The sequence below is a fragment of the Octodon degus genome, unplaced genomic scaffold (assembly GCF_000260255.1).
Source record: "Octodon degus isolate 3935 unplaced genomic scaffold, OctDeg1.0 scaffold00048, whole genome shotgun sequence".
Taxonomy (NCBI): domain Eukaryota; kingdom Metazoa; phylum Chordata; class Mammalia; order Rodentia; family Octodontidae; genus Octodon; species Octodon degus.
The window spans coordinates 1,140,332-1,152,651 of record NW_004524624.1 but is presented as its reverse complement, the minus strand read 5'-3'; the positions used below and the strand labels follow the sequence as shown (position 1 = coordinate 1,152,651).

At 38.9% G+C, this 12,320-nt stretch overlaps 1 protein-coding gene and 1 pseudogene across 1 annotated transcript; one reads left to right on the top strand and one right to left on the bottom strand.

Moving 5' to 3' along the window:
- Window positions 1-498: 498 nt before the first annotated feature.
- Window positions 499-1,839, bottom strand: LOC101589266 (pygopus homolog 1-like). The gene is given in 3 exon segments (XM_012515022.2): window positions 499-768; window positions 770-1,198; window positions 1,200-1,839. Coding segments are annotated over 3 exon segments (1,239 nt in total). The 5' UTR covers window positions 1,740-1,839.
- Window positions 1,840-2,804: 965 nt separating this feature from the next.
- LOC101580079 lies at window positions 2,805-3,883 on the top strand (annotated as a pseudogene).
- The last annotated feature ends 8,437 nt before the right edge of the window (window positions 3,884-12,320 follow it).

Sequence of the window (12,320 nt, the reverse complement as noted above, 5' to 3'; positions counted from 1 at the left end):
TGTTCTAATGTTTGTAAGTAGGATCACAAGTCTGCATCTTGTACAGCAATTAACCACTAAGAAGAATATATGCAGTGTATTATTTGTTGAAATTGTACTTTCGACTTGATTTGAAACTGTCTCATTGCTATATGTTTATCAATAAAACTTTGAAAAGAAAAAAAAGATAAATAACTACTAACATTTATGTATAAATGTTTCTAAAGCGCATCCACATACATTATTCTTACAATAGCTGACAAAGACAATACAAAACCTGGACTAGTAATGAAGCAGAATATTAAAAAACTAAACAGTACTTTCGATTTGATTTGAAACTGTTTCATTGCTATATGTTTATCAATAAAACTTTGAAAAGAAAAAAAAAAAAAAGAAAAAAAATTGTGCTCTAAAAGTACAATTAATAAAGAAAAAAAAAAACTAAACGATAAATACTGTTCTTGTATTGTTTTAAAAAACAAGGTAAGACACTAACATCCCACGCCAAGCCTGCGTGGCTCACGCATCGCTGCCCAAGGCGGCCAGGCCAGGCGGCTCCCGCTGGCGCATCAGCCGCACGTCCCTGTAGGCCATGCAGGCGTCGCAGATGCACACAGCGGACGCCTCGGCAGTCAGCAGCTGGTCGGCCGTCTCCGTCATGCCCGTGCACACGCGGTGGAACCACTTCTGGCACAAGGCCTCGCACAGGATGGCGTCCTGGTCGTCGTTCACCTCGCTGGTGCAGGTGCCGCACGGGTACACGGGGTCGACGGCCCCGGGGGCTTGCTGCCCTGCTCGGGCGCACCGTGTCGGCCGCAGCGCAAGGCGGCTGCAGCTTGGTCTGTGTGCCGTTCGCGTGGCTGTTGGTTGTGGTTTCAGCGCTGCTCAAGCGGCTGTTCTCTTGCTTCGCTGCATTGTTTCGATTCACGCTTTTTAATTCCATATTGCTCTGGTTCACTGTGTCATCCAAATTTAAGCGAGGTGGATGTGCAGATGCATTTTGATTGGTGGTTTTGGTTGTTCCTTGGCTGAAGTCTTGTTTTGGAGGAGGGGCTTTTGTGTGACCAAACGTGTTTGGGGGTGGAATAAAAGAATGATTCGGTTCTAGTGGAGAGGCAAAATTTGAATTGTTTCCAAGAACAAAATTAGGTGCCAAGTCAGGGTTAGATATTTGGCTAGCATTCTGTGGGGGCATCTGACCAAAGTTTTCAGTAGGATTTTTGTCTAAAATGTTGATTAGGCATATTAACATTCTGATTTAGTACATTACTATAAGCTGAATTTCCAAAATTTGAATTATCATGTGGCCCAAAGTTAGAAGCATGAGGTCGATTAAAACCCAGCCCCGGGGGATTCTGAGGAAATGGGTGTGGCTGATTCCTGAGTGAGTAAGGGCCACAGTATGGGGAGGACATTCTGGGGGGTGGGGGGACGTGAGGTGGCATTCTGAATGTGCTGTACCCCCCAAAGCCGGGATACCGGGGACCAAGATAAGGGTTGGAGGAAGGCAGTGGCTTATAGGAAATGGTGTTATATTTGTCGTCGAATGGGTTAGCAGCCACTAGGTGGTCAGAGTTCGGGTTTGGTGGTGGAGCATACCCGGACAGCGGGAGCAGAGAGGGTCCCTGTGTACTTGCCTTTCGTTTTTTCTTATTGGGGCTTCCTAGTTGTATGCCTGGTCCTCCTAACCCATCCAGTCCACTATCACCACCTCGGGCTCTCTTCAGCCCCGTGGGCTCCTTCTCTTGTTCCGCGGACATTACCGCCCGCAGAGCATGGCTCCCAGGCCGCAGGACGGCTCTCCCGCGCGGGCGGTGCGACCCGGTGGCTCCGGGCAGCCCGCTTCGGGGACTCGGCCTGGGGACCCGGCGGCCTGGGGCAGGGGCGGCGAGGGGACTCGGCCGGGCCGGTGGCCAGGGGCGGCCCCGCGCGGGCAGGCGGGCCTGGGATATGAATTTTGAAGAGATTACAAAAATCAAACTCAGTGGAACCCAATTCTGTACACCATAATCCCTACCCTAAGTACAAGGCCTGAAATTCAATTCCCAGTTTAAAAAAAAAAAAAAAAATCCTACCCTTACAACTTTTATAGTCTATGTATAGATCAAGCAGCAACATAATCAGATAAATCTAAATAAGTCAACAAATAAAAAAAGCACAGAAGTTTGAGCTGCCTTTTAGGCAGCTATAGGCTGACAAGATACCATCACATTCCGTCTCTCTAGCTCTAAGGACTATACTGATGATACTAATAAACCACCCTGAGATTTGGGTACAGATAGCCTGTAAACTTGTCTGTCTTCCCAGAGACATTGTTCCACGTACAGAATTATCCATATTGTTAAGAAGTGCTATTAATATTCTGAGTTCTCTTTAATTTTTAGGTTCTCAAGAACATACCCAAATCATTCATGCTTTCATTAAACACAAAGATTGGAGAAGACTATACCCTACTAATCACTCATTGAAAATCTCAGAGCAAGGTGCTTAAGAATTCATTTATTTATTTTTCTGTATTTAGGACAGGGTCTGCAGGGTCTCACTACACAGATTGGACTCTTAGTGATTCTCCTGTGTTTAGCCTCCCACAAGCTGGAATTACAAACACACGCCACCATGCCCAGTCTCAATCGCCATCTCAGTGCACCCCGCAGGCGGAGCCGGCATGGCACTCCAGGGATTGAATCCTGGCCACTGCACTCTGCCTAAGCAGGCACTTTAGTCCACTGAGCTATCAGGCTGGCCCCTTCCTAATAATTGATGCAAAAATTATCTGCTCATATTACAAACAAGCTTATAAAGTCTTTTCTTACAATCCTGACATAATGGAAGTTTCTTAAAATCAGCCAGCATGTAATAAAACCAATGCAAAGAAAAACAACTGCATTTTTCCACCTCAAATCCTGTCAACTGCCTTTTCTAACCTTACTCTTGCTATTCATAGCCTATTCTATGATCTGAATCATGGGCTTTTGTAGAAATCCCTCTTGTCATCATTATCTTTAAGAAGCAAAGAGAAGTTCAGAATGTCACCAACATACTGATCACCAGTCTCTCCCTCTCTGACATCCTACTATGCATCATGTGCATTTGTTTCGTGGTCATCTATACTGAAGGGGTACTGGATATTTCCAGACACTATATGCAAACTCACTTCCTATGTCCATACTCTCCCTTGTATCAATTGCTCCGGAAGTCCAGTGTATCTCATGCCTACTGGGTCATCACATTGATTTGGCACTTTTCCCTCCTGTTCTCTCTTCCCTTGTTCCTGACTCATTGCCTCACTGATGAGCTCTTTTGCAACCTCTCTCTCCCTGCTGACATCTACTCCCATCAGGGGGCCTGTGTAGAGAGCTGACTGACCAGAATAAACCAGCTCCTCTCTTCTACCTCCTTGTTTATGCTCCTGTATTTTGACACTCTGGGATTGATCTTTATCTGCGAAGTGTTATCTGTCTTCATAAGAGAAATTAGAAGGTAGCCTGGAAGCAGAGAAATGAAAGCCAGCTCAGTGAGAACAAGAGGACCAAAACAACACTGATTCCCATTATGGTGACCTTTGGAGCCTGCTGGATGCTTGAACATCTTCAATGTTGCCTTTGGCTGGAAACATGAGGTGCTGTTGAGCTGCCACCACAACCTGGTACTCCTAGTTTTCCACTTGGTTGCTATGGTTTCTACATGTATAAGCCCTCTCTTTTATGACTTTCTCGACAACAATTTCCAGAAGGACCTGCTTGTGCTTATTCATCACTGCTGGTGCTTGCACCTCAGGAAAGATAAATATATTGCCCTCTTCACTGTGCACACAGGTAAATCTAGGGGATCTTCGAAACAGGTCCACATAGCAATAGGCATAGAAAAGTTGGTAACACTTAATGCCAAAGCCCTTCTGGAATGAAATGCAGAGAGATAGTAGTAGGGGATAGGGAAGAAACAAAAAGAAGACAACCAAAAATACAGCCATGTTACACCCAGCTTTGCTTCAGGCTAAGCTTGTCTGTCTCCTACATCCACCCTACACACCATCTGACACACATCAACGCCCTCCTTTTCCCTTTTCTTAAGAGAACAATTCTCATAACACAAATGCTGAGTAACCACCCTTTGAGCTGGAGAATCAAAGCAAGGGAGGCAGCAGACAGAGGCCAGAGGGAGAGAGATGGTCAAGAACAAAGCTCCTGGGTCCTGTCATGTGATGGAATATCCACAAAAGTAATGACAAATGATACATCCAGTAAAAATAATTCTATTCCTTGTTAACCATTGAAGAAATTCTGCTTTTAAGTAGGAAACTAACTTTGAACCAAATAACTGTTCAGTTAATTACTCAAGTTGGAAAGTGCCCTAGAACATTTTGTTACTTAGTTAACTAAGTTTTTATTAAATTTAAGGAGGAAGGATAGCTGTAGCTTAACATATAAACTAAGTACAGTAATTACAATTAACTCCCACACTGGGATACAATTCTCTCGTTTATAATCATACAATTTCTTTACTAACATTGCTACTAATGTTACTAGAACTGGCCACACATTCTCTAGTACTGCTGTTACGTTACAAATCACTTTAACTTCTAAATGGCCAATATAGGTAGAGTTTTCTAAATTGAAAAGAAAGTTTTTTATCTTGGCCTTTTTATACACGTTAAACAAATGTCATTATGACTATATTACTGGGCCAGGAAGCAACTTTAAAATTATAATTAAATCTTTTTTTTAAAGTTACTTTGATGTTATTTTGAAGAGCAAAAACAGAAGCAAAAACAAATAGAAAAATGACAGAAACAGGGTTACAAACAATAATACATATGTAAAAGATTTTCTGCACAGGATTAACTAATTAACAATGGTTGCTATTTTATCTATTTTTAATATAGAATCTGTTGCTCAGATTAACATATAATTATAAAATATTGGATAAATAATTGAATATTAATACTTGCTTTCAAGAAATCTTAATTTTTTCCTTTTCATTGTAAAAAATTTATTTTAAAGAGAGTACAATAATTGATAAGACATTAGAAACAGTACACATTTATTTCTTTTTTAATATTATCAGGCATTTTATTAGTAAAATCCTTTATCTACTTAAATCTTTTCTGAGATTGTTGAACATATTATGGAGAGTCTGGGGAGATAGTTTCGAGGTCTAAGCACCTGCCTGGCAAATGCAAGGACCTTGGTTCTATCCCTGCTACTCTATGCTGGCCCAGAACACCATGCACCCTATGCCACCCACCTAAACCAGGCATGGTGGTGCATGTCTGTAATCCCAGTGGTGGGGAGGCTGAGACAGGAAGATCACTATGAGAACAAGCTGCATAATAAGACCCTATACCAAATTAATAAGTAAATAATTTATTTTTTTCAAACCAAATTGGTAGGACAGTTTTAATAATTAACACACTGCATACATTCTTCCTAGTGGTTAATTGCTGTACAAAATGTGGACATGATATCTTATTTACAAACACCATTAAAACAAATCACTCTATTCATTAAGAGAATGTAACTACATATCTATCCTAACCACTTTGAATACACAGATAGAAAATGGAAGCCATTGATTCATTGCTTTCAGCTGTGTGATGCCCAATTTGTTCTGTGTTAGTGTCCTCTGCACTTGTTATGGGTGGGTTTGGGTTCTGAGATTGCATTTTGTTCTTTCTCGTCAGTTTGTGTAGCACTGTCTTCTGACCTTTGTTGTAGATCTTTGTTGCAGTTATAACCTTAGCACCTACTGAAGTTCAGGTGCAGATCTACAAAGTTTGGATTTATCCAGCTGTACCTGGCTTGGGTCTGGCTGCTGTGCTCTGCTCTTTCTTCTTGCTGCCCTTGGGGGTGAACCTGTCATGCCCCTCTGGCAAGATGTTCTGCTCCTGGACTAGCTAGGTGGTTCTGTCCCCTACACTCTCTGCAGGGATTGCAGTTGCAGGGCTTCACCCAGGCCTGTATGCCAGGCCTGAGCTGAGTCTGGAGGGGACAAGGTGGAGTAGTGGGGAGAGGCAGCTCTCCTACACGCTCACTGGCCTGGGCTAGGACTGGATCTGGGGGTTCCCAGAACACGGCAGAAAATTCCTACTTGGCAGGTGGGGTGGGGGAGGTTCTGTGGAGTGGTGGGGGGCATCCCAAGGGTGTGGAAGAGGATCTCACCCACTCTTTGCCTAGGCTGGGACCAGTAGGTCCCGCAGGCGCAGGGTAGCAGGAAGCTCTCCCACACACTCACCGGACCTCAGCTAGGACTGGGTCTGGGGTTCCCGGAACAAGGCAGAAATTCCTACTCGGCGGGTGGGGTGGGGAGGTGCTGCGGAGTGGTGCAGGGCATTCCAAGGGGGTGGGAGAGGGTCTCACCCACACTGCGCCTGGGCTGGGACAATTAGGTCCCACCGGCCAGGGTAGCCGGAAGCTCTCCCACCTGCATCCACTTACTGAAAAAGGCTTCAAGTTCATCTTTCTTTATAACTAAGTAGTACTCCATTGTATAAAAATACCACATCTTTTTCAACTATTTCTCAAGTGATGGGCATTTTGTTGTTTCCAAGATTTAGCTATTACAAATTGTGCTGCTATCAAAATGGATGCATATATATTTTACTATGGTTTGGTGTTTTCATTTCTTTTGGAAAAATACTCAGAAGGGGAATAACTGGATTGAATGGGATTTCCAGTCCTGATTTCTTGAGGAGTTTCCATGCTGATTTCCAGAGTGGTTACACCAGTCTACACTCCCACCAGCAGTGGGGAAGGTTTCCTTTTTCCCCACAGCATTTCCAGCAGTTGTTATTAGTTGATTTCATTATGATAGTCATTCTTTCTGGGGTGAGACTGTATCTCAATATTGTTTTAATTTGCATTGCTCGAATGGCCAGTGTTTTTTCATGTATTTATTTGCCACTTGTATTTCTTCCTCTGAGAAATGTGTATTCATCTCAGATGCCCATTTTTGCATTGGGTCTTTAAATTTTGGGAACCAAATTTGTTTCAATTCTTTATATAATTTAGATAGAAGTCCTATGTCTGAGTGATTGGTGGTTATGATTTTTTCCCAATTGTGGGTTGTCTTTTCACTCTGTTAGTGATTTCTTTTGATATGTAAAAACTTCTCAATAAGAGGAGGTCCAGTTACTGATTTTTTGGAATATTTCCTGTGCAGGGTTTTTGTTTTTATTTTTTCATGAACTGTCTGCCTACTCCTATGTCTTTAAGGTTTTCACTATTTTTTTCTTCCAGGCGATTTAGTGTTTCTGTTTTAATGTTTAGATCTTTAATTCATGTTTCTTCAGTTTAGTGCATGGCAATAGACCCAAGTTAGTGTTAGTTTTTAGCATGTGGAGAGCCAGTTTTTCCAGCACCATTTGTTAAAAAGGCTGTCTTTCTTCAAGTGAATATGTTTGTCCCATTTTTCAAAGATAAGATGGCTGAGTATGATTGTAGTTGTATCTGCATCTTTTAATTTATTCCATTGATCCTTGGGCCTTTTTTTGTTTGTTTTTGTTTTGTCTTTTTCCAGTACCATGCTGATTTTTCACAGTAGCTTTGTAGTATAATTTCAAGACAAGGTTGTAATGTCACCTGCCTTGCCTTTGTTGCCCAAGATCACCTTTGCTATTCTAGGTCTTTTCTGGGTCCAAATAAATTTTAGGAATATTTTCTCTAGATTTGTGAGGTATGTATACTGATGGTATTTTGATAGGGATTGCATTAACTCTATATAACAATTTTGGGAGTGTGACTATTTTCACAGTGTTGCTTCTTATCCAGGAGCAAGGAACATCTTTCCATTTTCTGAAATCCTCTTCAATTTCCTTTTTTAAGAGGGGTGCAATTTTCATTGTATAGATCGTCTGCTTCCTTTGTTAGATTAATTCCTAAGTATTTCATTTTTTGGATGCTATTGTGACAGGATTGTTTCTCTAATTTCTCTATCAGTGAGTTTGTTATCTGTGTAGAGGAATGCTATTAATTTTTGGGTGTTGACTTGGCTACCTACTATGCTTCTGAATTTGTGTATTAATTCTAGGAGCTTCTTGGTGGAGTTTTTTGGGTCTTCAAAGTAGAGTATCATGTCATCTTCAAATAATGATAGTTTAATTCTTTTTTCCCTATTCTTATTCCTTTTATTTCTCTCTCTTGTCTAATGGTTCTAGCTAATGATTCCAGAACTATATAGAATAGAAGTGATAGAGGACATCCTTGCCTTATATCTGATTTAAGAGTAAAAGTTTTCAGTTTTTCTCCCTTTAGAGTTATTTTGACTGTTGGTTTGTCACAGATGGCTTTTATCAGGTTGAGGTATAGGCCATCTATTCTAAATTTCTGTAAGGTTTTGACGATGAATGAGTGTTGGATTTTGTCAAAAGCCTTTTTTGCATCTATTGACATGGTCATGTGGTTTTTGGTTTTAGTTCTATTGATATAGTGTATTACATTTACAGAATTGCATATGCTGAACCATCCTTGAATCCATGGGATGAGTCCTACCTGGTCATGGTGTATAATGATTTGCTGTATTCTATTTGCTAGGATTTTATTGAGGATTTTTTGCAATTATGTTCATGAGGGAGATTGACCTGTAATTATTTTTTGGTTGGATCTTTCTCAGGTTTTGGTATCAGTATAATACTTGCCTCCAGAAACGATTTTGGGACTATTGCTTCCTTTTCTATTTCATTGAAAAGTTTGAGGAGTATTGGGATTAAATCTTCTGAAAAATTTCTTGTAGAATTCAGCTGTGAATCCATCTGGACCTAGGCTTCTCTTTGGTGGTAAGTTTTTTATTAAATTTTCAATTTTAGAGGCTGATATTGGTTATTCAAAGTTTTTCTATTTTCTTGATTCAGTTTTGGCATTTTGTATCTATGTAGGAATCTGTCCATTTCTTCTATGTTTTCAATTTTGTGGGAGTAAATATTTTCAAAATAGGTATGATAATCTTTTGAATTTCTACAGGGTCTGTAGTAATTTTTCCTTTTTCATTCCTTATTGTTTGAATTTTAATATTTTCTTTTTTCTTTTTGAGGAGGTTGGCTAGGGGTTTATCAATTTTATTCAATCTTTCAAAGAACCAGCTTTTGAATTCATTAAGTCTTTGTTTTTTGGATTTTTTTTCTCAATTGCATTAATTTCTGCTCTAACGTTTATAATTTCCTTCCATCTTTGGGCTTTGGGCTTGGGTTGCTCTTCTTTTTTTTAGGAGATTGAGGTGTACCAAGAAGGTATTTAATTTTTTCTCGCTCTGTTTTCATAATGTGTAAGTTCCCCACTATAAATTTCCCTCTGAGGATTGCTTTTATTGCATCCCACAATGGTACATTGTATTTGAATTTTCATTGAATTGCAGATATTGTTGAATTTCTTGTTTAATTTTATCTGTAACCCACTGATTGCTGAGGAGGGTGTCATTTAATTTCCATGTTTATGAGGTTTTTGTGGTTTCCTTTATTCTTAATTTCCAGTTTAATTGCACTGTGGTCAGATAATATGCATGAGATAATTTCTGTTTTCTTGCATATACTTAAGCATGACTAGTATGTGATCTATTTTAGAAAACATCCCATGTGCAGCTGAAAAGAATGTATATTCAGATGTTGTTGGGTGGAACACTGCATATATCTACTAAGTGCATTTGTTCAAAGGTCTGGTTCAGTACTGCTACTTCTTTGCCAATTTTTTTTTGTCTGTTTGATCTATCTTTTTGAGATAGGGAGGTGTTAAGGTCCCCTGTGAAGATTGTGATATTGATTATTTGATTTTTAATGTCCTTTAAAATTTTTTATATAGTTGGATGTTCCCATATTCGGTGCATACATACTTATGACTGCTATCTCTTCCTCTTGAATTTTTTTCCCTATACAGTATATAGTGACCTTTTTTATCTCATTTAATCATTGTTAGTTTTAAGTTCAGATTGTCTGTGAACAGAATAGCTACCCCTGCTTTTTTCTGAGGTCCTGGAGCATGTAGTGTTGTTTTCCATCCTTTGACTTTCAGCCTATGAATTTCTTTATGGGTTAATGTGTTTCTTGTATACAGCATATTGTTGGATTTTGTTTCTTAGTCCACTGTGCCAGTCTATTTCTTTTTGTTTTATTAGTTTTATTGAGAAACAAATAGTAGTGAGGCAGTTTCAAAGCAGGTTAGTAGGACAGTTACAATAATTAATACATTGCATATTGTTGTCTTCATAGTAGTTGTTCATAGTACAAGATGCAGACATGATATCTTGCCCAAACACTATTAGTACAAATCTTTCTTCTCATTGAATTAAAAGAAAGTAGCTGTATATCTTTCCTCACTATTTTGTATATACAGATACAAAATGGTCCTTCATTTATATCCCCTTTTTCTGTTTAGTTTTGTCAGAGGTGGGTATTCCATTGCCATTTAAACATTGTAGGTACATGAATTCACCAAAATAATCCAATATAGTCCAGTAGTCCATAACAGTAGTGGGTTATCCACAGAACTGGCAATGTCAGAAGTTGTTGACTTGAGCCTTTTACAGCTCAGCATATTAATATGGCTTTACTTTTTTATACCTCATTTTTATACTTTTCTGCTGGATGGTTAAGACCAAGATAAAACAAGACTTACAGAGCAAGAAATGTAACTTCTGTATCTGACAATCCAGATAACAGCAGGCTTCTCTTCACAAACCATGAGGTCAAGAAGAGCATGGAGCAGAGTACTTCAAGTCTTCTATGAAAACAAATTCCAGCCCAAACTACTATACCCTGCAAAACTCTCTTTCAAGTTTGATGGAGAAGTGAAATACTTCCATGACAAAGAACAACTAATGAATTTCATGGTGACAAAGCCAACCCTACACAGACTACTAAAAGATATTCTAAAGAGGGACCAAAATGATCAGAAGTCCACAAATGAGAATGAAAGGAACCAACCAAATAGGGCAAACAGTTCAACACAGGAAAAAAAAGAGTAAACACTAGCAGGTAAATAACATGTCAATCATAAGTCAATACATCTCAAATATAGCCATCAATGTAAATGGATTCAATTCACCAATTAAGAGAAATAGATTGGCACAGTGGATTGATTAGAAGCAAAATCCAACAATATGCTGTATATAAGAAAGACACTTAACTCATAAAGACATTCATAGGCTGAAAGTCAAAGAATAGAAAACAATACTACATGCCCCAGCACCTCAGAGAAAAGCAGGGGTAGCAATCCTGTTCTCAGACAGTCTCAACTTCAAGCCAAGAATGATCAGATGAAATAAAGAAAGCCACTATATACTGGTTAGGGGAAAAATTCAAGAGAAAGAGATAACACTCATAAATATGTATGCACCAAACATGGGAGCATCCAACTATATAAGATAAATTTTTAAGTGATAAAATTATGTATTGATTCACTAGTGAATATTTATTGATTCAGTAATTCATCAAAATTTTGTAATTCATTAATTCAATGAACACAACTGTCATTTTATTTTTTTAATAATTTTATTGAGAAACAAATATCAATGAGACAGTTTTACAACCAATTACTGGCACATTTTCAATAATTAATACATTGCATATTGTTGTCTTGTGGTTTTTCATTGTACAAGATGCAGACATGATATTCTGTCTCAAACACTATTATAATAAACCTCTCTATTCATTGAATTAAGAGACTGGAGCTCTATATCTATCCTAACTATTTTGAGTATACAGATACAAAAGGGTCGTTCATTTCTATTCCACTTTTTTGGTTAGTTTTGTCAGAGATGGACATTACATTGTCATTTAAATATTGTAGGTGCTTGAATTCAGCAGAATCTCCCAATATAGTCCAGTAGTCCATTATAGTAGTGGGTTTTCCATAAGACTGGCAATGTCCAAAGTTGTTGATTTGAGCTTTTTACAACTCATCATATTAATGTGTATAAGACAAATCTTAATGAACATGAAAAGACTAACATCCAATACCTCAATCTTAACAGGAGACCTTAGCATCCCCTTATCCCAAAAAGAGAGGTCAACCAGACAAAAAATTAGCAAAGGAGTAGCAGAACTGAATGAGAGCTTGGAACAAATGGACTTAGTGTACATATACAGAGTGTTCCACCGAACTACAGCTGAATACACATTTTTTTCAACTGCATATGGGTCATTTTCTAAAGTAGACCACATACTGGTCCATAGGTCATGCTTAAATACATACAAGAAAACAGAAATTATCCTATTTCTTTTAATTGGTGAATTGAGTCCATTTACATTGGTGGTTGTAATCGATACATATTGGCTTATGTTTGTCGTGTTATTTTCTTGCTGTTGGTTCCTTACTTTTCTCCTGTGTTTAATTGCTTTTTATGTTTTGGTGCCTTCT